Source organism: Silene latifolia, chromosome 2, assembly GCF_048544455.1.
Source record: "Silene latifolia isolate original U9 population chromosome 2, ASM4854445v1, whole genome shotgun sequence".
Taxonomy (NCBI): domain Eukaryota; kingdom Viridiplantae; phylum Streptophyta; class Magnoliopsida; order Caryophyllales; family Caryophyllaceae; genus Silene; species Silene latifolia.
In genome coordinates, this window is record NC_133527.1 from 148,364,743 (window position 1) to 148,392,311 (window position 27,569).

Genomic DNA, 27,569 nt, shown 5'->3' on the forward strand with positions numbered 1-27,569 from the left:
ATCATAATTGAAGGTACTAGTAATGTTTTACTTAAGGGTCACCGTATGAGGAATGTGTATATGATTGACTTAAATGTTGTCAATAAAAATTCTTTCTCGTGTATGAAAGCAACCTCGGATGATTCTAGCTTGTGGCACAAGAGGTTTGCACACATAAGTCCAACTATTTTAAAGAAACTTAAGTCCATGGATTTAGTTGAAGGCTTGCCCTCAATTAAATTCGAGCAAGAGACAATGTGTGACTCATGTGCCCGCTGCAAACATGTTAGATCCTCATTTAAACCTGAAAGAGTAGTTAGCACTAAACGACCACTTGAGATGGTACACATGGATTTATGTGGACCTATGAAAGTTAGAAGCCGTGGTGGATCAAAGTATATATTTGTTCTAGTCGACGATTACTCAAGGTATGTCTGGCCAATCTTTCTTTCCTCTAAAGATGAAACTTTCGATGAATTTGTGGTATTAGTGAAGCTTGCCCAAAATAAATATGACAAAAAGCTTATTTCGATTCGGACGGATCACGGCACGGAATTTGATAATCAATTGTTTATAGAATTTTGTAGAGAAAATGGTGTGGGGCATAACTTCTCCGCACCACGTACCCCCACAACAAAATGGTGTCGTGGAACGTATGAATCGAACCCTAGAGAATATGGCTCGTACTATGCTTTTTTGTAGTGGCCTCCCTAGAAGTTTTTGGGCATAAGCTGTTAGTACAGCATGCTATGTGCATAATAGAGCTATGATCCGACCTATTTTGAAAAAGACTCCCTATGAACTCTTAAGAGGGAGAAAACTCAATATATCACATCTCCGTTGCTTCGGGAGCAAATACTTTTTTCACAATAATGGAAAAGACAATTTAGGAAAATTTGACCCCCGAAGGACGAAGCTGTTTTTCTAGGATATTCGGATCATAGTAAAGCTTACAAAGTGTTCAATAAAAGAACCTTGCGCATAGAATAAAGTGTTCATGTTCGCTTTGACGAAGATAATGTGTTTGATAAAGTTGAACAGGAAGAAGAGGATCCAGATGAGCCCGATTTCTTCTTAGCAAGAAATGAGCCCTTAAATGAAGATGAAGATATTCAAGGTATCAATGATGAACTAGATAATTCTGCAAACGATCCTAAGAGAAGTGATGAGTACGTAGTTAATGATACTATTGACCCTTCCTTAGATAAGGAAAAAGATCTTGAAGTTATACCTAATGATGTTGTAACTTTCGATCCAAATCATGATATTTCTAATGAAGTTAGTGATACTTCTGAAGAAAATCCCGAGTCCGACTCAGGGGGAACAAGTCATGATTCTTCATCTGCAGATGATGCTAGTCCATCAAATGATAATGAGCCTAGAGTTCTCAAAAAGTGGAAACATCAAAGCTCCCACCCTTTGGACAAAATCTTAGGGGATCTAGAGCAAGGCATTAAAACTATAAGGTCCTTGAATAATTTCTGCTCGTTCTTTTCTTTTCTGTCAACCATTGAACCTACCAATATTAAAGAAGCTCTTGCAGAACCTGATTGGATAACTGCTATGCAAGATGAGCTTCAACAATTCGAACGCAATAAGGTATGGCACTTAGTGCCACGACCTAGTGATCGAATTGTTATTGGTACAAGATGGGTGTTCAGAAATAAACTGGACGATGCAGGACTTATTACAAGAAATAAGGCACGACTAGTTGTCCAAGGCTACAATCAACAAGAAGGGATCGATTATGACGAGACCTTTGCACCCGTAGCAAGACTTGAGGCTATTCGTCTCATTATTGCCTTTGCTGCTCATAAAGGAATGAAATTATTCCAAATGGACGTTAAGACAGCATTTCTTAATGGTTATTTGGAAGAAGAAGTTTATGTAGAACAACCTCCCGGATTTTTAGATAGCAAGTTTCAAAACCACGTTTATAAATTAGACAAAGCTTTATATGGTTTGAAACAAGCTCCAAGGGCATGGTATGACAGATTATCCAAGTTTTTATTACAAAATAATTTTATAAGAGGATCTGTCGATAAAACCTTGTTCCTAAAATCCGAGGGTTCTAATTTACTTGTTGTGCAAATTTATGTAGACGATATAATATTCGGTTCTACTAATGAAAAATTGTGCAAGTATTTTTCAGATCTAATGACTTCTGAGTTTGAAATGAGCATGATGAGAGAATTGAAGTACTTTCTAGGCTTACAAATTCAACAAACAAAGGATGGTATAAAGATTCACCAACAGAAATATATCAAGGAACTGATTCGAAAATTCGGTATGGAAAATGCAAAATCTTACGATACACCTATGGTACCTGAAAAGAAGATAACTATAGATGAACATGGTAAGTGTGTCGATGAGACTACATATCGAGGTATGATTGGTTCACTTTTATATTTAACTGCAAGTCGTCCTGATATAATGTATAGTGTATGTGTCTGTGCGCGATATCAATCGTATCCTAAAGAGTCACATATGATTGCAGTTAAACGTATCTTGAGATATTTAATTGGTACATCTAATTTGTACTTATGGTATCCACTTGAGTGTAATTTCGATCTAGTAGGGTATTCAGATGCAGATTATGCAGGATGCTCTTTAGATAGGAAAAGCACTTCTGGGTATGCAACATTTGTTGGACCTTGTATCATCACGTGGGGATCAAAGAAACAAAATTCAGTTGCAATGTCTCATGGGTTTGAAAGAGTATGTATCTATTTGGACTGGTATGTTCTCAATTACTTTGGTTAAAGCAACAACTATGTGATTATGGTATAAATGTAGGTCGTATGCCTATTATGTGTGACAATACGAGTGCTATAGTGATTTCTAAGAACCCTGCTCAGTATTCGAGGACCAAACATATAGATATTCGACACCATTTTCTACTAGATCATGTAGAGAAAGGCAACATTTCACTTGAATTGTGTAGTACCGAAAGGCAATGGGCTGATATCTTGACTAAGTCGTTAGCTAGAAAACGCTTTGAGTTATTGAGACTAGAGATTGGTTTAATTAGCGATAATTAAATCCGTCATAATTATGTCTGGGAACCTGAATGACTGGCTAGGAAGATGAGATTGTACGATTGTGTCCGTATATTTTTGTTGCAAGTTTAATTATGTTAAATAATGTTTATTTTACGTGTTATATCTTGCTTATGTGTATGGTAATATTTAATATTCTGTATAATAACACATTCTTACAAAAATTCGACAAAATCTACAATAAAATGCCTAAATATAATAAAGATATTTCTATCTTATTATATTCCTTCACAATCCTACCTAAACACAAACTAGAGGATTCTTTTCTTATTCTTATCATATAAGAAATAGGAGATAATACCAAAAAAAAAAAAAAAAAAAAGCACGAAAAAAAAAGGAAAGTGCGAAAAAAAAAAGGAAGGCACCGAAAAAAATAATAAGGAAATTGGTATTATTTTCTATCCTTAAGAATTCTATTGTTACCAAAACACAAACTCCTTATGCTATTTAAACCCTTTTAATCTCTCCATAATTCTCATCAATTTAATCATCTTCTTCCCTAATACTTTTTCAAAAAAAAACCTTCAAGATTAATAATGGCAAATCAACCTACAACCCGTTTTCAATCCAAGAAACCTGTTGTTGTTAGAAAGAAGGTAACCCAATCACCCCCGAGAACCACCCGCTCCGTCACGCCACCCGAGACCCCTCGGTCCCCCCGGTCCGCCGACCTACCCGACAACCACAAGAAGAGACGAAAATTGGTTAAGGGTAAAGGAAAATTGGTTTCGGAAATTGAGGTAAGTTCGAAAACTGAGAACTATATACTTCAAGATGGTTCTTCACGTGTTCTTTACGCACAGCATATGGATGATTACACTAACAATGGACTGAATAATCTTCGATTAACTCAAGTTGAACGAAGGAATATCAATCAAGTTGTTCAATACCGCATTCACGCAGGACGAGTATATTCAGTTGATTGGTTAAAGCAATATAAAGTACTTGGGTTTTTCAGGAATTTTCTCAAAGATCAAGGATGGGAAAATATTGTTGTTGTAAGTGGTCCAGTCTTTCCTATTGAGGTATATCAATTTTATGCTACTGTTCAATTTAAGGAAGGAAATTTACTTGTTGTGGTTAATGAGACATCTATACGTGTCTCACCTGGTGATTTCTGCGACTTGGCTCGAGTTCCTAGAGGAGGAATCGAAATTAATCCAAGCGTAGAATGGGGAAGTATGTCACCTGATGACAGGTTAGTAGTGAAACGGTATTTCAAACAAGATGCGACTTCGTCTCAGACTATTTTAACAACTAAATTGTCGCCATCTTTGAGGTTCTTTTTGAACTTTCTTTGGACTACCATTGTTCCTCGAAAAGAAGGTAGAGATAAATTCGAGGTTCATGAGATGATTATTATGAAGACTTGGCTTGAAGGAGAAAAGGTTAGTCTACCTATGCTTGTGTTTCATAAAATTATACAAGCTAGTGTAACGGCTAAGATGGACGATTTAGCTTCTACTTTAAGTTTGCCTTATGGAAATTGGATCTCTCGAATTTTAGAGAAGAAAGGAGTTATTGGGATGCATAGTTATGGAGTTATAACAAATGACGAGATAAGCGATCTTTACTTATCTTATATGAAGCTCGTTATTAATGGCCCGGAATTGTGTTTTGACACAAAAGGAGAAAAAGGAGGAAAAAGCAATGTGAGTTTTGAGATGTTGGATTCTAAGATGGAATCAAATTTTACTTCTATTCTTGGAAGGATTAATGAGCAAGACAAGAAATTAGGTGAGTTGTTTGAGCTTATTAAAAAGGAAAGAAGAGTTGATTCTAGTGGACCAAGTAGTGTTAGCCCGGCGCGTCTAAACACCGTGTTGACACGATTTGACACAAAAATCGATAATGCTCTTAAGGCCGTCGTGCGAACACACTCCGAGTCTACTCTTATGAGGGAAGGTTTGGATAGTTTGGTTAAGTTTGGTGATGAGCTATTACAATCTGGAAAGGAGATGAGGTCTGAGATGCATACGATATATGAAGCAGTTAAAGCTATGACTTTGAGGATTGGTAACTTCGGTACTCGATTGACTGCTCAAGCTGCACTCCTAGACCATTGTCACGCGCGACTCGAGGATTTGGAATTTCGGACCTGTCCTAGGTCACGACCACCGAGCCCCCACTACCCGTGAACATCTCGCCCTAGCCCATCTAAATTTCCAATCTAGCCTTATCTTTTTAATTCCTTTGCTCACAATAAAAGTCCATTCTTATGGATATTAGCTTTTTCAATTCCGCATTTTATTCCTTGTGTGATTGCAGGTTTATAGTATTATTATGCTAATTAAGAACTAGATTGCGTTTAATATAATATGTTTTTCATGATTAATTCTTGTCTCATAATATATTATTCTAGTTGTTTTATGTTTGTTCTCGTCTTTTCAATGATGCCAAGAGGGGGAATTGTTTTTATGATTTGCGACCGTCTCAAGTTAATTCTCTCAAGGCGTTCTATAGTTATAGCTTTGAAAAGATTATTAGTTTCTGCGCTCAACTGTTCTATAATTTGGGAAGTATTATGTTGAGGGGGAACTAGACTTAGACACAAATCATAAGAGACTTGTCATCATCAAAAAGGGGGAATTTGTTGGACCTTTAGTCTTTTAGTTGTTTTGATAATGACAGTAATGATTTGTATGTGGACTTAATATTATAAGCATATGCGTGTAATTGTGTGCTTAAGTCTTAATATAGAAAAGGAACAATTACAAAGACGCAAGATTGAAGTTTGGACCAAGGAGGTACAACTTCGAAGACACTTGATCGTTGTATTCAAGCAAGATCAAGATCAGAAATCAACCACGAGACTCAAGATGAGAGACTTGTGAAGAGACGATTCGTTTACTGAAGATCTACTGAAGATTAGATAGTATAGGTCGTCATCCGGTAATGGTTTTACTTTGTTTGATTTAAAGGTTAGTGAAGTTATGACCTCATAGCCATAACTTCATTGCTAGACAAAAATGATGCGTTAATTTTTGAAAAATATATTTTTAATATTTTATAAGAATAAGAGAGTATTTTTATAATTGGAATTATTTAATAAGAATTTAAGTTGAATAAACTATTGGTTTGTAACACGATATTTATGTCGTCATGCAACCTAGGGTTTCAACTAAATTCTATCTCGATTTGTTGTGGGCAATAGAGGCCGAATGGACCGAAGGAAGCCCTAGAGGCCGAAACCCTAGTGGCCGATCCAATCCTTAACCCTAGCCTCCTACTTGTTCGTCAAGTCATTTAGGGTTTTGCACCTTCCAGAATATTCTAAAACCCTAATTCCCTACAACTATAAATACCTCTCTTCATTCAACATCTATTAGTGACACACATCTACACTTTCAAAGAGAAAAATATTTAAGCAAAAATTATTTGAGCTTTAATTCTTATTTTACAAATTGCTTATACAAAAGTTGCGCATCAATTTTGTCAATCACTCAAAGAGAAATCGTTATAGGATACTAAGTACACAAAGATATTATACTCACTCGCATAACGTGAAATTAGTATTTATCGTTGTACTTTTCTTATTAACGTAAGAGCAATCTAGAGTATTTAGCGATACTCAATCTGAGTTATAATCATATAGTTGATTATATGAGTGAATTGATAATTTTTGTAATCCGTAGAAAGGTACTAAAAATTATTAATCGAGAATAGTGGACGTAGGTTTCGACTTGTGAAACTGAACCACTTCAAAAATCCTGTGTGTCTCTCTTTCTCTCTTTCTTTATTTTCGTTATTTTGTTTTTACGCTTATTAGTGAATTAATTAGTTGATTTTAATCAATAAAATCAAATAATTAATTTTACATCATATATTTCGAAAAAGTGGGCATCGTTTTTAATACTCAATTCCCCCCCCCCCCCCCCTCTTCCCCTCTTTCGTATTCGATCAATAGACTCCTCACGATAGTTAACAGATGAAAATATACAAAAGATGAATTTCAGAGACTTGATATTGATGAATCGAATCTCCAGAACCCGGATTTGATTTAATGACGAAAACCCGCAAATATTAATTACTTGGGATTTAAGTCGGGAATTAAAAAGGTGACGAATTATTAACGAATTATATGTTAACATTATCGTGTTAATGAAATAAGAACAAGCAAAGACGAAACAAGAAATAACAGACGAAAATAACAGAAGACGGAGGAAGAAGAAGGAGAGCAGGAACTGCGGCAGCCTCAGGAAGAGGCGCAGCAGGTGCTGCGTCCCTTTGAAGAGGCGCAACAGTTGCTGCGCTCCTTCTCGACATTTGTCTCCCGTTAATCCGTAAAAAGGGGTTTGAAAAAAGGTTTTACAAAACGGTTTTGAATATATTTTCGACGTAAACCTTACAATAATGATTACAAAAATAAAGTACAATAATGAAAGATGGGATTTACACCCTCAGACTTACATGTTTGACGAAACGAGATTGACTAAGTTAACGTTTAGTGATGCTCGACTCGAATGTACTACAAAAGTGCCCTCTAAGAGGAATTTAAACAAAGTTGATTAAGTTGATTGAAGTGCAGTTGGTCAAATTGGTCGGTCATGCAAAACGAGGCTGGTACTCAGAAATATCCGAGCGTACGTGGTCGAAAGTTCAGGCACGTAGACGCCAAAAAGCAAGAGCGTGGTCTTAGAATGCAAAGGGAAAAGAGAAGGGCAGAAACTCGCGTGAGAAATATGAGGAACGAAGGTCCCTATTTATACTAATCATACGAAGGAATTAGGGTTTCGGTGAAACTTTGGAAGTAAATCTCGAAAAGATTTGAAAATACGCAGAAAGGAGCTGGGGAAGAGGCGCAGCAGCCACTGCGTCTCTTGGAAGAGGCGCAGCACCTGTTGCGCCCTTTCCCCAAGGGTTTCCTCCTGCGGAAGAAAGATTTCCGCGTTTCTATTATGGAATTGCGGTTTGATCTTGATTTCCTTATTATTTATAAAATAATTTCGGGATATAATTTACCAAAGATTAAAAGATTGAAAATATGGAATAAAATATCCGGAACATTCCAGAATATTCTGACTCGGCATTTTTAAATGGCTATTAGAAAATGAAGACGGTTTTTGACCCGGGCTCCAAATGTACTCTAATTACTGTCAAAACGATCATAATGGTGCGTAGATGACGACCAAGGGGTTGACACAAGTGTTTGAGCTATCACTTGACGATAATCTTATGAACTGTCATAAATCGTTCCGTGTACCAAACATGCGGCCCAATCATCACCGGATCCGGGTGGCTTGCGGGAGGTGCAGAAATGAGGTATCTACAGTTAGATGAGTATAGTAGCCATGAATTGTATTTTATTCATTAGTTAATGGTTTGTAATCACTAAACTTGTCATGTATAATAAATGTTCCTTTATTGTATCTCCGATTCACCGCCTCAGAAAACCGAGAAATAAACATCTCCCAATTATCTTGGCCGGGTAAGAAAGGGTGTTACACGAACCCACGAGGACAGGACAACCAGACTCATAGAAGTCATTATTTCCTTGGAATATAACTTAAACACTAGAATAATAAGCTCCAAACGGAATTTGAAAAAGAAGCAACCCAAGTGGTAGAGGGACAGTAGTACATGGCACCCTTAACCACCCATTACTAATATAAAAACTTCTAAAGTCGAGTCTCCTATTGCGATGGATTATTTGGAGGAATAGAAAAAACACTAATATAAGCAAATTAGCTTGTAAAACTCCAAATGCACGGTTAATAATATAAGCATATTAGCTTGTAAAACACCAAATACACGTTCTACCTCTTTTCTAACAGCCTCTTGATATAGAGCAAAATAACTTATACTTTTGAAGTTGTGGAGTATTAATCGATTTGACAAATGTTACCTATGAAAGATACATGCCATTAATTAGATAATGTCTAATAATATCCCAAATTATATTCATTATCATTCACGGTGAAATTTACTTATCGTGCTTGACCTTCTAGAATATCATTAAAAATTGGTGATTGTTGAAACACATTAATATCATTGAACGAACTTAGGTTTCAAAAAAGGCGTGTCATATCAACAAATTGTATGGCGTAACAGCTTCAAAAAAGGCGTGCTCATATCAACAAATTGTATGGCATAACAGCTTTCAGCATATTATCTAGCGAAGTGTTGCAAGGTTAAAGGAAGGTTAACGGGTAAACAAATACTCCTTCCGTCCCGGTCATTTGTTGTCCTATTCTATTTTGGGGTGTCTCAGTCAATTGTTATCCTTTCTATTTTAGGATTGCATTTAATGAGCAATTTAATCCTTCACATTAAATTTAGTCTACTTGACATCTTATAATTTGCTACCTCTTTTTTCTTTGATCTTTGTGCCAACATCAAGGTCAACAACTGACGGAGACGGATGGCGTAAAATAGTTGGTTAGTGGACCAAAAGCTGGGCAAATACCTCCACTTTCTCATTTTGTACCCCTCAAGTTTTTGGTTTTCTCTGTTGTATCCTCAGTATTTTGGAATTCTCATCTGTACCCCTCGACTTCTATTATTAGTCCCAAACGTGACCTAAGTATGAAGTTCACGTTAAATACTCCGTCAAATGCTTAAGTGGCGAATGAATTTGCTAAATGCATTATTTTCCCTCCAAACCACCCAATTTTTGCCCAACAAAAAACTCCATAAACACCATTCCTTCCCCACTTTTCCTTGTATCTTCAACTTTTCATTTCCTATTTATCTGGTTAAATCCCTTAATTTTTCCGCTTTTTAATTTTCTCTCTATTTTATTCATGTTCCTAGAGAAACAACCGATAAAAGAGTTTCAATCTAAACGATCTTACAATTCTTGAGGAAGAAATATGGTGCTCAAGATTTCTAGATTTGCAAACAATGATTTATACGATTTATTTTAAGTGTCTACAATGTGAATATTTCATGGTTGTCCAATTAAGATGTTTTAGTTACCAATGATTTTAAGGCGATTAATGATAATGACTTTTCATGAAAAAAAAATAATCAACACACTAAAACTATATTAGTACAAGTATACCTTGCAAACAGATCGGGTCGTGTCGTGTTCGTGTCCGTATCAACTTTAAACGGGTCACAACTACCCCAACCTTAACCCGATCCAATTACATAAACGGGTCATTTGTCTCAACCCTAACCCAACCCATTTAATTTTTCTATAACCCAACCCGACTTGTTTAACTCATTTATCTTTTAGCAGGTCATTTTTAACCCACTTAACCCGTTTAACCCAATAAGCTAATAACATAAACTAAGCTTTATAGCCCTATTATCCTAAAAATAACGAATGAAAATGCTTATTTTAAAGTTGTTTGATTGGGTTATTGATTCAACCCAAATATATTATGACACTTTTAAGTAAATGGGTTATTCGTGTTGGGTTCGTGTCAAAAGTGCTCAACCCTAACCCGACCGATTTAAGTTTTGTGTCGTGTCCGTGTCAACCCAATTACTTAAATGGGTCACAACGTCTTAAACCCAACCCGCTAACTTCGTGTCGAGTTCGTATCGTGTTTTCGGATCGTGTCAATAATTGCCACCTCTAAGTACAAGAATACGAATATGATTGTTGAAGATAACAGACGATCCACGCAAATTTATTGGATTGAGTAGGTTTTTTTTAATAGATTCAATGGCACATTAATGACTTTTTTTTTAGGGTTATTTCACGGGAATAATCCAACTTATGTGTCTTCTTCTCGTATTAATATGACCTATGTTTTAACCCATATTAATCTGACCTATACACACATTCTTCTCACAATACACTAGGTAACCAACTACTTGTTTGTCCAGTCATACTTTAAAAAACAAAATCATTAAAAACAATATAACCTTTTTAACTAGCTCCTTCCCTTCATCCCTTCCTCAGTTCATCCGATTACGTCAATTCACTTAATTGACGTAGCCTCGTTATGCTCAAATGTGCACAAATAACAATAACCAGCACCGCACAACAACAATACAATACGCCACTCAATAACAATAACGATCATCAATTCGAAGGATGAGTAGAGATTAGGGAAAATTGATTTGGGGATCTTCGTGTTTGCATAAGAACATATAATTACACAATTGGTACATAGAATACTCCATTAATGGACTACCAAGCTTACTCAAAAGTTGTTTTGTGCCTTCCTAATTTACTTGATTTGTTGTATTTTCTGCTCCTTCTCGTTACCGCCAACCCCAACTCTCACAACCGTCACCCCCGCGAAAATCGTGGGGAATCCACCGATTATCGAGTTTACGCGTTAATTCTCAAAGGATTTGTTGCAGGAGGCGTTTATCTCCCTTAAATCGAAGTCGCCAGTTGTCGGCGCTCGCATGTTGAAAGGTCGGTGTTGATAGCGCCGTCGGCGATACAGTGGCGATGAATTTAAGCCTCTTCTTTATGGTTTGTGGTGGTTGATTATGAAGGAAGGAGGTAAGGGAGTGAAGGGATGGAAAATTAATGGAGAATGATGAATGAAGTTGGAAAGGGAAGAAATAAATCCCACAAGAAGAAGAAGATCGAGGAAGCAGAAGATAAGAAGATCTAATTAGGTTAACTGATTAGGATTTTTCTGGATTTTGATAAAATTTGAGTTTTGTAATTTAGGAAAAGTATTGATTTAGGAAGATGAAGATTGATAAACAATTGGAAAAAAAGTCCTGAAAAAAAAATCCACAAGTGACCTGTTGGAAAACCTGTAATATAAGGTAAATTATGGGATCGGTTTAGTACAAGTTAAACGATGTCATAGTTCGGATTTTTCTCAGTTAAACATTAGGTTGGATTAATATGAGAAGAGAGACCTTAGGTTGGATTATTCTCATAAAATAACCCTTTTTTTTAAAGAAGGGAGGCATTCTATAGGGACGAAATAGGTATAAGAAATGAAAGGAATTATAGAAGGGATTGTTATTAAGAAGTCATTAATGTGCCACATAAGCTAAGCTAACTAACGAAGTAATTGACGGATTTATCACTAATGGTCACGTTTGAGACTAATGGTCAGAGTTGAAGGGTACACATGAGAATTCCAAAATATGGAGAGAATAAGAGAGACCAAAACTTAAGGGGTACAAATGAGAAAACTCCAATAAATTTTTACTTTTCCCTTTACCCTTTTTTAGACCAATATATAAGACTTTTATTAAAGAAGATAGTTAGTTCTGTAATCCCCTATTTACTAAATGAATAGGCGAAACTCTAAATTTTCCCGCCTAAACATATTTCCTAAAATAAAGTTTAGTTATTTTTAGCATATTCTATAAGTATGGTGAGCTATAATACACATAATCTTTCAGATTTATAAACCTATTTGTCATATTCATGTCATTTAGTATTTTATATTCTACACAAAATTATCTCCAATCTTTTTATAATATAAAAAGGAATTTTTTTTGTTTAAAGAATCATACGAAAAAAATTCATTGATTTTCTATGATAAAAAGTTGCGGCTAAAAATATATTATCAGTAAAATTTTATAAAATAACACCATTAATCTCTCGCTAATAGGAAAAACTTTCATTGAAATACTCATTTCATGATTAATATGATTTTGACTTTAATTTTTCAAATCAAAATATAACGATGAGAAACGTTTAAAAAAAAAAGATTAGTTAGTTTAAATTTCATAAATATAATAAACTAAAAAAAAGTAAAACTCTATATATACCGTGCATATATTGCACGGAAGCTCAACTAGTTTAGGAGTATTTGTTTATATAAAAAAAGGTGTTGATTTTCGCAGTACACATTTTACTCATCACAGTACAATATTAACAAATATACCCTTCTCATTTTTCCTATCACTTTCTCTCTCATATCTCTAGTGTATTCTCCTCCAATGTACTACATCAATAAAAAAAAGAAAAAAACAATCAAAACACACACAGACAAACGTACTACATTGTACTAATACTACACATTAACCACAAACACCACTACCACCGGCGCTGACCACCCATCCAGACTCGCCGGCCACCTACTCCTGCACATCCTCATCGCCGGCGACCCACTCCTGCCTCCCACCGATAACCCAGAGCAACACACTGTCCCTCTCCCTACCTATCTCTCCCTCCCATCCCTGCCCCCGTCGAACGGCCGTCGGCGACCCCTCTGCCGTCCTTCTCCCCAGCGGCAAACGACCATTTCACAGGCGACATCTCAGTAAATTAAACCAACACTCCACCATACTCACCAATATAACCCTTAATTATATTGAACATAGACTCTAATTAACGACAAAATTATAGTAACAAATAATCAATTTATTTAATAATAATAGATGAATACATGCTTTATTATCATTCATAATTGAATAAATTTGGGTATTTTTGGAGGGATTGAAGAGTTATCAATGGTGAGGAGTGAGAGAGAATTAGGTTTGATGTTTTTAGTTAGGGGTAGGCAAATGGAAAGTTCAGTACAAAATGTATTGAAATGAGTAAAAAACGTACTGCAAAAATAACCTAACAAAATTGACCTAGTCCAATGTCTCGACTCGAATAACCCAATGTTCCCACCTGGCCCTTAAACTCAAGACCAAAGCTTAACCCGAATCCAAGATAACCCGATTCAATATAAATGAACTCAAATGTTTATTGTTGCAAGCTAATTATTATCCATAAATAATTTGATAATAGTTAACCCGAAAATGACTCAACCCCAAATGATCCGAGTTGACTTAACCGCAAACCCGAAGTTGACATAGTGAGAACTGACTCGACCCCAACCGAATTCCGTGGACCCATTTGCTAAGTCTAATTAACAAGAATTCAAATAATTGATTAACCTACAAAATACAGGATGAGATTGTTGAATTGAGAGGAAGCTGGCTTTGGCAGCTGACTTTGGCCTTCTAACAAATCGACAGCTGACTTTGGCCTTCTAACAAATCGACAGCTATTCGCGGGAGTGCCTCAAAGCGTTGTAAATTGGCAACGAATTGAGAGGTCTCGGATTCGACTCCCTACACGGGAGTGTTGCGGTTACCTGTCATCCTAAGGGATATCTTACCTGGCACACATGGTTTGCAAGGTATTGCATGTGTCCGGGGGATTAAACCCCTCGTCATCAAAAAAAAAAAAAAAAAAAAAAAAAAAAAAAAAAAATCAATTTCCCTATTACGTATTCCAGTTTCCCAGCTACTCTTCACTCGGATTTTGGCAAAATTCTTGCATAAAAATATAACGTCCTACTCCCTCCTCCATACACCTATGTTCTTCCCATTTTAATAAACTACTCCTCATATATATTAAAGAAATGGGAAGAACTCTTTTGTACGGAGGGAGTATAAACGCTAAACAACCAATTTGCTCTATCTTTCTTCACTGACAGCTGACTTTGGCCTTCTAACAAATCGACCCTGCAACATTGAACGTATTCAACGTCAAATCTTTGTGATATAAAGGTTGTGAAACGAAATTCAGCATGTCAACATTTATTAGGTTTGTCACAATATTATACAGCCAAAATTTATTGATCTGTATCAATTACTGTATACAAGATCACAAATTCTCATTGAAGACATGACATATCCGTCACAAGCTGAAGACGGATACCATTTTACCTCACAATTGATACAAGATAGACATCTAGGGAAAAGGGAGGAATGAGATTCAAAAGATAATATATTTAACTAGGCAGAGTTATTCTGCATCTCAATATGTTTTAAACAAACTTGAAATTTGTAACTTGATTTCCCTCACATGATTGAACACGACGACAACAATAACTTCGCCTTTAAATGTGGAAAAGCATGTAGGGGCGGCCTATAAGTGTTAGTTTTTGCGTTCACTGCTCGTCTTAACATTAAAGCGAGGATAAAGGTTGAGTTGTGGTAGTTTAGGGTGCCTGGCATAAACTAGCCCATTGTTTGAGTTTAAGGAAACCAGAGAGATTGCTTTCATATTTATAAGAGGAATGAATGAATGCATGAAACTAACTACAACTTCAGTATAGGTTATAATGCATGTATGAAATTAACCCTATAACTTCAGTATTCTAGTTAAGCTTGCAATGCGTGTCTACCTCACGCCCGTAATCTGCTCATCCATATCACATAGGATACAGAAACAGAACACAAAGCAACAAACGCAAATTCGACTCCAGTTTGTCATAAATCACTATTAAAATTGCATAAATGATCAACCTGTTAAGAGGCTTATAGCATAAATGCATAATTAGCATACCTTCATTCTGGGCCGTTGATCAGCATTAACCTTCCTGACATGGTACCTTATTTTTTTCGAGAAGAGGCGTGTTTGTCGTTTTTCCTTGTATCGCTGAACACTTGCTTCCCTCAAGGCTCCATTCTCACTAAACAGATCTATTTGCGCCAATCGTGCCTGCCATTTCAATATTTCAGCTATTTTTTAGTTACTTCCAACGATAGCTAAAAACACTGAATATGTGACCATAGACAAGGCAAACAGTGTACACCAATAGAGCTTTTTCACAAGCTTTATATTAGAAGTTGGATGTAACTATAAAATAAACTAATACATCATCTACTCAAGCACAATCTACTTGGGGAACAACAGAAGCAAAAATAAAGCACCTGAGAGTTCAGCTTTTGGGGCCAGCAGAAATTATATAAAGAGTAAACAAAAACTCTCTTCTTATGTCACGTATATAAGATTAATGTGCATTGACTTGCTTTAATAACACTGAGGTAGTACTAAGATTCTAGAAGGCTCCAAAACAACAGCAGGCATTAAAATTTGATTAAAACAAGTCCTTTTTCTCCTGTCAGAAATCGGCATATTGTTCCTCTTAGACCAAGGAAATGACCACACCCGGGCATGGCTTAGTGTTCAATTTGATTCGGAGTACACGTTGAAGTTCATAAAACAGTGCCTACCTTAGATTGAGTTAAAGTATACACACAAGTAAACAGATCTAGTAACCTAGTTCGTGAAGAATCTGTTCCAATTTGTACAACCCAGGTTGAGATTCAGCCAACCGTACCCCCAAACCACACAAACATGAATAGTAGAGCTCTGTAGCTGGAAATATGAGGTCTGATTGTGAAATTATCATCATTTTAAATAGAAGTAAACAGAGTAAACACCCCAAAGTTACGTTAAACTATGCATCAAGAATAATGGAAGGTGAAAATTGGGGAAAAAAACTTAAAATTTACAACATACCGAGGCATCCATCCCTGAAAACTCGGAGCCTGAAAGGTCTTCAGAGAAAAGCGAACCCTTATCAGACCAGGCATCCAAGACCTCTTCGTAGTTAAGATTCAAAGACAGCCCAGCACTGGGTTGCGGTACTGAGAGCGGCACTGAGTTATCTTTCCTTGATAACTTGGTATTTGTAGTCAATTCTTCCTTGATTTTATTAGAACTTCGCTTGGGAGCTGCCGGTGAATTTTCTTTGCTTGCTGTCAAAAAAGGCTTTGTATTCAGCTTCATCATCTTTTTCTTCTTCTTTACAGGTGATTTAGGCTTGTTTAGTTGAGGCGAAATTTGCCCCACATTCACAGCAGGAAACCTCCACCACTCACCCTCATCATTTTGTCTAAATGCCTTCTTTTCGCCTCTCATCATTCCAAATCCATAATCAACTCTCTCATTAAATCCTAATCCAACGGGATACCCATAGCAAAAATCAACAGGGACACCAGCACCATTAACATTAACATTACAACTACCATTACCATTATTGCAAGTAGTTGTTACCTCTTCCGGGCACACATCCAAATTGCCCAATATACTGTCTATAACACCTTCCTCCGTTTCCTCATCAAGGATAGATTGAGCATCAAAATCTTCACACCCAGCAAATAAATTTGAGGAAATCATTTTGCAACCATAATCATATGTGTCATTTGAATCAATATGGAAAGCCGGTTTGTCAACGGGAAAAGGAATGAGCAACTCATCTGTGGAGTCTTCAAAGCAAAAGGAAGAATAATCGTGGGGTTTCATGAATTTGCTAGGCTTAGAGAAATCATCAGAAGAGAATATGTTAGGATAAGCTGTTGAGAGCAGAGCAGCTGCCTCAGTGTATGTCTGATTGGGACGTTTTCGTGGAGTTCGCTGCTTTCGTATGGAGGTAGCGATTGGGGAATCGCTTGATTCTGATATTGTAGAGGAAGGTGAAGATGAATGATACGTTCTAGAGGAATTCGAACAGGATTTAATAATATCAAGGTCAATTCCATAGCCAGCTCGACGACCTCCACTCAAGCAGGAGCTCATTGTGGCAAGAATTTAGAATGCCCTGGCCGAATTCCGATCAAATGGTCAAGCCTGCCAAAAATCTTAAGGACTCTAGCCTGTAGTTCTTATGTCAATCTTCATTAGAATTCAAAAGTAAAAGAAAGTTAAAGCTTAGAAAAAAGATTGAATTGATATTGGAGAGAGCAAAGGAAGAGAATTATAGAGGTTTAGCAAAGAAATGGCAAGCAGAAGATTGAGGTGCAGGTTTCTGACATTGCAGCAAAATATGCAAAAAAAAGGGCAAAACCCTGAATCCTACAAACTAGGAGTACAAACTTTTTTATCAAATAAAAGGTTTGCTAAGGTTTAGTAAATGATGGTGTAAGAAAGTACTTGGTGTAGTACAATCATAACCTAGTACTCACAGAAAAACCAACTGCAATGACCAAGGAAAGCAATACTAAATAAATGTAGGTTATAATTGGTAAGTTATGGATGCATTGACTCTACATGAATCTTATATAGGAGCGGTAAATAAGGTAAAGACAAAGAGAGAAGGGAATGGAGCACAAAATTACACTCTACCAGGGAATGGGTTTCTGTAAAGAAAGAACCATAATTTAGCCCCACAATAGGAAGATGGGGTCACTCAAATTGAAGAGGTCACGAGTGGAAGGAAGATAGCCAAAGAGGTGTGGTTTTATGAGCGATGGACCGACAGTGACGACAACTTAACAAGGTTTTAAAAACTCAAATAAAACAATTGTACGACATACTATCGGTATCAACTTCATCCCACATTATGCATCTTATTAATCAAAATGATAACAATGACAACTATTTTGTATCATAACGAGTCTTGCACCAAACCTATTGTAGCATCGCACATTTTTTGTTTTCCTATGCCAATCATAATTATTGACTTATATTGACTAAAATGCCCCCAGTTTAAAGCACACTAACTCAACTGTACTCATGCAAGGTCTTAAATCTGTCACGCTCCTCATTTTTTTTTTTTTTTTGAAAAAAAAAAAAAAAAAAAAAAAAAAAAAAAAAAGCCTAACCACGTTTACAGTGAGATGATAAAAAAAATAGAGATATTTACAGCACTCGCAATTTTTGGGGGTAACTCTAAATTAGCATAAGACGTTTATCAAGAGAATTTGCCAATAAAAATAGAAATATAACAAACTTGCATTGCCAGCTACAAAACTGTAGAGTTGTTTCTCTTTCCCGTCAATAGCCAAAACTAATGAACAAGTTGCTATTTTGGGTTCTAATTGCTCCATCTAAAGGGACTTTAGTATCTGTCATGCCATTGATATATCACAATCATAGTATTTGTATGATCATATTAATGTGGTAATAAATTTGGTAAATATCAAGTTGCTTCACACCTCATCATTTATCAGCGTAAAAATTCTTTTTTTTTTTTAATTACTTAAGAGCATTAAAAAGGCATAAGAATAATTAACTTAAACAGAGTAAAAAGTTGAGTCATTGATAAACTCATGTTCTGTGATTTTATTTTTTTAGTATTTTCTCAAGGGAACAAAAAAATTCATATAGAAAACCGTATATCCAATAGCAAAATATTTTGCTGATACGGGATTTATATAAACCGCATCAGATATACAAAATTCGCATCGAAAATACAAAAATTCGTATATATAACAAAAGTTTATCATAACTCCGTATTTTTATTCCCCCCTACATACATTTAAGAGTAAATTATCAAAAACTCCCTTTTAAAATACACTTTTTAAAATTTACTCCCTTTTAAAAAAAAAATTAAAAATTACACCCAAAATATTGCAAAAATTTAAAAATTGCACCCTAACTTATATTTTTGCATTTTTATGACAAAAATGCCCCTCTTTTTTTTATTTCTCAAATGTTTATCGACCTCCATTACAACTCTACCCACCTTTCTACCACCCAAGGACTCCACCGTAAACCACCACAATCCTCCACCCAAAATCCACCATCATATTCGTTATATGAGAATAAAACCCTAGGGGCATTTTTGTCATAAAAATGTAAAAATAGGGGTTTGGGAGCAATTTTTAAATTTTTGCATTATTCTGGATGTAATTTTTAAAAAAAAAATTAAAAGGGAGTAAATTTTAAAAAGTGTATTTTAAAAGGGAGTTATTGATAATTTATCCTACATTTAATCCAATCTCCCAGAATTTGAGGGAAGTCTCAAGAAGAGAAGGAATCTATCGTTAAATTGCAGCTGAAAATCAAGCATATGATTTCAACATGACAGAAAATATCTAAAAAAGACCAACACGGTCCCGAAACTGTCAGTGGCATATTCGTTAATTTGCAGCTGAAAAATCTATCGTGGTCATGGGCAAGGAATGGTGGCTTCAGTAGGATCTATTCTCAGTTAGCTACCCATAATACCTTTCGAAAGTGCGAAGTAATCATCATTTATTTTTTATTTACCACACTTTTTGTCATGGTAAGATCTCTTATCCAATGACATGGCCTAGTACTATTGGATGCACAGGATATTAAAGGGTCGACGTGGAAGATATTTTCTGGGTGGTGGCTTTTTCACATGTATCTAGAAGTCTAGAAAACTAGAGCGGAGCGAAGAAAAACATTTAAGAACCGTTTCAACTTAACTTTAACTCAAGAGCACAAAATAGCTTTAATATCCGATAGAAATATAGGTGAAAAAAAAAAGGGATGTGAGAGAACTTAAGTTAAGATGATCTTAAGCAAAACAAATTAAACATAAATCATATTACTTCATATAGATAGTTACTAAACAAACCCGTTTTACAATAAACTTGTGTAAGATCGTCTTAAACAAGTATTTGTGTTTGCAAATCAAACTTCAAGTACTCCGTTTATTATTTTTCGAGATATATATATTTCATATTTTGTTAAAAATATTTTTTTATACGGAGTATATAATAAAGTCTTGACAACAAATGTAAAATTTTCTATACTTCTCCAACATATTTAGAGTCCATGTTTTATAACTTTTTCAAAAGGCAAAATGGTCCCAAATGGGTAGAATTATGCGTGGCAATTCTGGCAAACAAGTCATTTGGATCTGAATCGAGTTGGGTAACTTTGGATCAATCCATTTTCGAGTGTGCTACTATCCAGTTGATTTTGTCATTACGAGTTGGGTCATTTCGAGTAGGTTAATTTGGGTCGTTATGAGTTAGTTTTGAACTTCACGGTAAATTACAAAGATTTGTTTGTGTCTCAACTCAATCAATTTGGGCCATTTAGACCATTCCAATTTGTCTCAGCTCATCAATTTTTCATTAAATATAATACTTGGTATGCACCTATCCCCGACTCTTCAAAGAATCCGAGTTGGAGACAACATAGGCTAGAAATCTAGAATGGATCTAATGAAAGGGGTTGAAAATTATGCAAGTTTAGTATAGACGTGGCCACGTGGGGTCATATATAAGATTAATCACAAACAACACAGGAAAACATAAAAAGTTTATTTAGATACACCTTTAAGAAAAAATTACCCAGCAATAAACTTGGGGAAATAATGATGTCGCTACACTTTTTTGTAAATGCCACAACAATATAAGTTAAGTTTAAGGACATGTTACTATTCAGCGTCTCACAAACATAAGTGACATTAGTAATTTTGGAGAGACATTATGCCTTCCCTAAACTTAGTTCATGATACACACGGAAATATAGCTAGTTCTCATTCAATAGTTCTCATTCAACGCTAATAGTTCTCGCTCAACACTGCAAGTCGCACTGATAGGCAACTTTTTTGGTGTCTTTTTACCAGTGGTTGTGTACTCTAATTTTGTGGCAGACGACCTTAAGACGTCGCTTTGATTCACTACTACCAAATTCCTGATTAGAATATAGGAAAAGGCCAATTCTCCTGTGATACTACTAGTCTACTTGCAAACCTTATACTCCTAGGCGAACCATATTTGTGCGGTTTAGTGCTAATAATACAGTAGCATTTACCATCCAACAAATTGCACCCTACTCTATCACAACATGAAAACAGGATTTCCTAGATTGTGATGGGAAATAATTCACACCCTACCATATACTAACGTTATCTATGGTATTAAGCATATTTCACAATCCAAGATAATGATATCCCACTAAAACCGTGATGCTAGAATAGTAGAATGTCAAGTATATTATGTGATGAAATTAGAATCCACGAAACAGAACCCTAACCCATAATTTGTCAATTTAACAAAGATTATTATGTATGTGCCTACCATTTCAGTTCACTATGCATATCATTATGCAAGTATATAGTAACTTTCAATAATTAAAATGCTAGCATAGTAGCATGTCTTCCAAATTTGGGCTAATGATAACAGACGTTTTTTTGATGTCCTAAATTATAGAAAAAAAAAATCAAAACTTTTGTAACAAATGGATCCATATAGATTGGTTTTTTCATGTCTGATTCAGAGGCAAAACCCAACACCTTCTCATCCAATGGAGTGTAGAGTTGTATCCACTACACCAACCCAATACCTTACTAAATTCTATATATTTCAAAGCGGTCTCATTTTTCTTTAGGCAAAACCGTTAATTCAAGTAGCAACTTTGATCTTTTAATTTCTTCTTTTCTTTTGCTCCAATTTTTCAGAGCACCAATGCGGCAATGCCCCCACTAATATCGATTTATGGGTGTTGTTCTTTAAAGAGCGGCTTTGCGTCCAAACTTGACGAAAAAATAAAATGATCCTACATGGAACCCTTGGTTATAACTCAAACAAGCAGATTCAAGAGAACCCTAAACTCCAATTCTTAAAAATTTCATACATCAAAAAAAATGTTCAGTAGTAATGCTTGATGGGGGTCTTTTTTGTTATTGATAGTTAGAAATCATATTTATAACAAGAAAAATTGTCAACAAGAACATTACCCTAGTAGCGCATTGCCTCAATGAGTCCCGCTAACTGTGGGGTAATGAGAAATTGTCATTTAAAACAATTATTTAGCATAGTAGTCACTCCGTATATCTTTGGGTATATCTATTTAATGTCATGCGTCCCCATTAATGTAACTGGACAACGAACAAAAAGAGAGTGAGAGCACAAATTAGCTTACCTTAAAAGTCAAAAAACCAAGGCGTTCCATTGCAGCTGAACTAAAAAGATTTTGTTCTTGGAATAGAATCAGAGAAGCAAATGTTCAGGCAAAAGCAAGTGTCCATATGCCTGAGAAAACAACTTGAAAAATCACTTTCTGAATCCACAAGCAAATAAGCTGGTTCGCCTAAAAAACTCCGGAAACTATTAAGCAAAATGAGCCAGTCACATTGTCAGATTGTCCATTACTCATAATAGACTTGAGTGGGTGAAAATAAACCGTCTCAACTAATTTACTAGCTAGTCATTGATCATAGATCTTTCAAGAAAGAGAGGACAAGTCCAGACAAACTAAAAAAATGGCAATTAAGCTGATAACCCAAAGTCCTCAGCTTGACAACTTGTCAAACGGTAAGCTAGCTGACAGCAAACTAGAGTACAAATAAACAGTGATGCATTTTTTTCAAATGAAATTTAAATCTATGTTTGGACCATAACACTCAAATACTCAACCACAACTAAAAGCTCGTAATAAAATTAATACTGTCACTGAGTTCTCGGATTGTTTAGCTTAACACGCACACATATAACATTATAAGGACTTACCGGTAATATATTACTACTTTCGCCGGTCACTTGTTTACATTTGTATTTGACACAAAGATCAAAAAAATGATGAAATGATCAATTGTGCATATTGCTAGTGTATAACAAGCAAACCAGATTGCTCAATTTTGCGAGTGCATGCATCAATTTGCACCTAAAAATGTTCTCAAAGCAGAAAGATAAAGACACGCCTACAATGAAATAGGTAAATTGCCATCATAAGTACACTTGGAGTAAAATGTATTTTATTGATATTTTTTTCTCAAAAACTACCTTAATTATAGGGTATTTGAAAATGGTCTACCTTACTTTATTTTATTTGTTTTAAACTACTTTAGTTTTCTTTTTGGTTGTTGAAAACTATCTTTGCAAGGAATCCGGAGAATTTCGGTCAATTATCCAACATTGACCTTGTTCACACGAATAGAAATCTCGTTTTTGGCTGAAGAGAAGTAGTGACTAGTGTCTTAATTTTAGGTGGGAGATGACATAGAAGAGAAAAAAGGAGGGAAATCAGCAAAAACAAGATTAACAAACGCGTGAACAAGGGCAATGTCGGATAATTGACCAAAATTCGCCTAATTCTTTACCAAGTAGTTAAAACTTAAAAATACCAAGAGAACTAAGGTAGTTCAAAACAAAAACAAAAATAAAATAAAGCAAGGTATTTTTTTTTCCAAATACCCCTAAATATAAGGTTTGTTTTCAACATAAAAGCCTTTATCAATATACAAGCTCTGGGATTGTTACTCAGATTTATATAGGAGATACTTAGGTTGATATAGGTTCCTATATTACATAGATTTATGTAATACTCTATGGTATATATAGATGGCATAATGCGGTAATTATCGGAACGCAACAATCAATACAAACTACAACTTTATAAGAAATTCATTCCTCGAAATATAATCATGGTACCCTAATTAGCACCAGTGATCAAAAGTCACCATGACCAGCGGTGAATCCGGTGATTCAACACCAAGTCACCAAACACATAATGTTTCCCAAATACACACATTGTTTATTTGAATTGAGTATTAATGATTAGCCTGGAAGTATATGCAACCATAGAAATAGCCTCATCTCCACAAGCTAAAAAGTTTGGACTCTGAAGAATGAAGACCCATACACTAAAGCCCTTCAACCCAATCCAAACTTGAAAAAACATGGAGCACATGAGATTACTACGAGAGCCCATTTAAAACCAAGTGTTTCTTCCGCCTTGGTAATTTTTAAAACCAGGCAGCTTCTAGGACACATGATGCCTAATTATGTTATGGAGTACTCGTGATTATTCAGACTAGATAAGACCGATATATCCAGCACTAAAACAAACACAGCTAGGGCTTCACAGAAAAACTCCAAAGTCTTACCTAGTCATGCTACATTTCGGTGCAATATAAGTAGTATTGTTAACTACAGGTTATTCAAGAAAGAGCATACCTAAGCAGGGGTGCGTATACAATGACGACCAGAGAGCAATTTTTTGAGGAAGAATCACTGTTGTTATCAGATTCTCAGTCAATACTGCTGAAATAATCTGGAAAAAAGAGTTGCTCCATATCATTATTTGCTTCTGAGAGGATCATGGCCAATATTTTTAAACTAGTAAACTCAACATTTGTCATGCTAAATGATACATCTATGCACCAAAGCAAAGTGACGGAAACAACAAAAAAGCACCACTTTTTAGAGTAAAATCAATCAATCAATCAATGATTCCTTTAAAACTAGAAAGAGAGCCAATTGTTAATGAACATTTCTTCACTGATAGATAATCATCTAACTTTACAGGGTGCGTTAGGCACACAAGCTCAATCCATTTTCCATGGACTAAACAAACAATCCTTCCTCAAAAAAAAGCTGCAATCTAACACACCTAACAAATATGCCCAAACAAATAAAATATTGCTCAAACCAATTAATCATATCATAAGTCATAACACTTTCATACGTCTTAGGAATTCAAATATTGCTCAAAATTCTTAAACACAAAGTGTCTGGATGCTGAGAGGGCATACTATATGGGCCAACATCTCAATTTGGAGAATATACGTTTTGGGATAACTTCAATGCATCCAGGAATTTCCTTGTCACACCCACAACTGCAAGGTACTTGTAATTTATTCCAAAACTTTTCCTTTTATTTCCTATAATGAACATACCAAAACTGTATGCCAATCTCTTCAGAGAAAGTTTGCAAATTGGGTATGATGATCGTAGTAAAGCCAAAATAGTATACCGACCTCTCGAGAGAAATTTGCAATTTGGGTATAACGATCACAAAAGCCAAGAAAAAAAATCAAATAAGTATTAGAAATGAAACTCCAAAAGAATAAAAGAATGGCCTTGTTCGTTGGCACATATTAACAAAGCTTCTATTTTCTGAAGGTACTATAAAGTTCCTCTAGTTGTCTGTCAGCACTTCAGCGTTATAGAGAACATATTGATATAAGAACCTTCTGTCGAAACACAATCTACAAAAATTACAGCTACAATAAGTGTAACTTCATAAATAAGAAAAATGCTAACCAAATGTGTTTGGTGTGGTGGTTGCTCACCTCATCCCTTAACCATGAGGTCAGGGGTTCGATCCCTGCTAATGGGAATGGAGCAAACTCTTTGGCCAGCCGTTTACCTCTTCGTGGGAGCACGCGCGGCGAGGGGATTATACATTGTTGTCGACGGTGGACACCCCGGTTTACACCAAAAAAAAAATTAAGAAAAATGCTTCTCATGACTTGAAGTGGTGGAGACACATGCCAGTTTATGCAAACTCACTATGACATAAATTCCACCTCACTTTCAGACACTAATAGAGTAATAGCCACACAATGACAGCTTATTAACAAGTTTGCAATCGTTCTCTACGTACATCGGATGATGAAATGGACTACCACTTCACTGTCCTACATACCATCAATGTATCTAGAGAAAAAAGTCACGGAACAAGTCAAAACCCAAACACATAGCATCACAGCCTACATATATACACAAATCACCAAAACACACTTCTAAACGACGTCAAGGTACCCTAATCCTAGTCATTAAATTCTGAAACAACAATTCCTAGTCACATATAGCCATGGTCTCAACTCAATGCAGATTCACAGCGTACTAGCTTTTCGTGCCAAAGGAAGATAAGTATACACTTGCATTCAGCTGCATGCAATGACACTTTCATGACAAGCTCTTATGAGAAATTAGTGTAGCTTCCCAAACAACTCACCTTATGACAGTGTCTCTCAGGTCTCATCAAACTTATTCAAACTGAACAAAAATTAAATATTATCATGGTCGAAGTAATCAGAGATCGCAATTCAGGCAACCAAACTCGGATCAAGTTTCCATTATCGTCACTTATGAAGTACGCCAATGGATAAAGTTATCAAAACCATCACCAAACAACATTCAATTTAGCAAATAACTAAGGCCGTGCTCTTTTAAACTGGCTGAACTGAAGTGAAATAAAGTTAAGTAACAACAAAAGCGAATTGAACTAAATTGAACCAATAGACCCGATCTCAACTGAAATGAAATGAACCGAACAGAAATTAAGTCCCCAAAAGAATAGGGCTTAATTGCGATAAACTTGAATCAAATGTGAATGTGAATAACACTTCAGTTAAGAACAGAATTTCGCAATTAAAAAGAAACATTCATGCAATTCGGCACGGAAGTAGAAATTAGTAGATTACATCAGAAATTATCCACCAGCTTAAACTCAATTCAACGCATGTTACGCATCCAACAATAACGAAAATCAGCACTGCAATATGAAATCAGTGAATTAGCTCAGAAATTATACACCAGTACATTCAAAAATGTTAATACGCTTTTGTACACTGTAATTTCTACATTACTTTCCACTAAAAATCATTATATTGAGAAAATCGGGACTGTGATGTGAAATTAGTGAATTACGTAACAAATTCAACACCAGTATATACTTATTTCAACAAGAACCTGAACAATCATGAAAAATCGGCAGCGTAAATATGAAATCAGTAAATTACCTCATATGATCCATCATTTTCAAAAATGCATCAAATTTTCCTTTTCCTCCGAACTAATTCAAGAATAATCATTTGTAATCTTTCAATCTCGGTTATAATAACCTGAAATTAAATTTATCTAGTCAGTAATTCACACAAAAATCGATCACTAAGTGCAATAAAAAAGAATAAATAAGAAAAACTATTGCGATGAAGATGCAGGCACCTGACGCTTCGCCATGGATGATAATGAGAGAAAATACGGGGAATATTCAAGATTTCGCGACAATAAAATCCTATAGATGCTCTGAGAGGAGAGATAATTGCGGAGGTTAAGCGATCAGTTCGTCGCAATTGAAGATTGCGATTGTGGGATAAAAGGCGCGCTTGTTTTGCTTTTCTGAAATTTTTGATAATCGTTGTCCATTGTCCACCCAATTAGATTTGGGGAAAAGATCGTCACCATCACATATTCACATTCTAGGAAGGCTTGTCAAACGGGTCGGCGGCTTCGGATCATATGAGTGGGTCGCCGACTTCGGATCATATGAATGGATCGGAATATGAATCAAATTATACCTATGGATCGGAATTGAGATAGAGTATGAGGTAAGGCTATTGATTAGAATTGGGCGAAAACCAAGTCTTTCGGGTTTTGCATAAGCGGAAAATAAAAGAGGTGTATTCGACACTTGTTAAAAATTTCGTTGTG

The 27,569-nt window shown here is 35.6% G+C and overlaps 1 protein-coding gene across 4 annotated transcripts; it reads right to left on the reverse strand.

The window, feature by feature from the left end:
- Positions 1-13,833: 13,833 nt before the first annotated feature.
- On the reverse strand, positions 13,834-27,328 carry LOC141643105 (protein CHLOROPLAST IMPORT APPARATUS 2-like). Of its 4 annotated transcripts, XM_074452135.1 has the most exons (8): positions 27,084-27,328; positions 26,879-26,980; positions 26,561-26,631; positions 24,306-24,402; positions 22,273-22,382; positions 16,165-17,300; positions 15,205-15,360; positions 13,834-14,378 (listed from the first exon to the last, which is right to left on the reverse strand). In XM_074452135.1, exons 6-8 carry the CDS (start codon positions 17,221-17,223, stop codon positions 14,331-14,333), a joined length of 1,263 nt encoding a protein of 420 aa, XP_074308236.1. In that variant the 5' UTR covers positions 17,224-17,300; positions 22,273-22,382; positions 24,306-24,402; positions 26,561-26,631; positions 26,879-26,980; positions 27,084-27,328; the 3' UTR covers positions 13,834-14,330. The 4 variants fall into 4 exon arrangements, with proteins under 4 accessions (XP_074308236.1, XP_074308237.1, XP_074308238.1 ...); XM_074452136.1 differs by lacking the exon at positions 26,561-26,631; XM_074452137.1 differs by lacking the exons at positions 26,561-26,631; positions 26,879-26,980; positions 27,084-27,328 and having other exon boundaries at positions 22,273-22,394.
- Between the last annotated feature and the right edge of the window lie 241 nt (positions 27,329-27,569).

What these genes read in the sequence shown, in the direction of transcription:
- LOC141643105 (XM_074452136.1), bottom strand. Translation starts at nt 17,223, where the DNA reads ATGAGCTCCTGCTTGAGTGGAGGTCGTCGAGCTGGCTATGGAATTGAC. An exon ending in TTTCAGGGATGGATGCCTCG is followed by an intron (nt 15,361 to 16,164) that starts GTATGTTGTAAA and finishes TTGAAATGGCAG; the next exon opens with GCACGATTGGCGCAAATAGA. An exon ending in ATCAACGGCCCAGAATGAAG is followed by an intron (nt 14,379 to 15,204) that starts GTATGCTAATTA and finishes TCAATGTTGCAG; the next exon opens with GGTCGATTTGTTAGAAGGCC.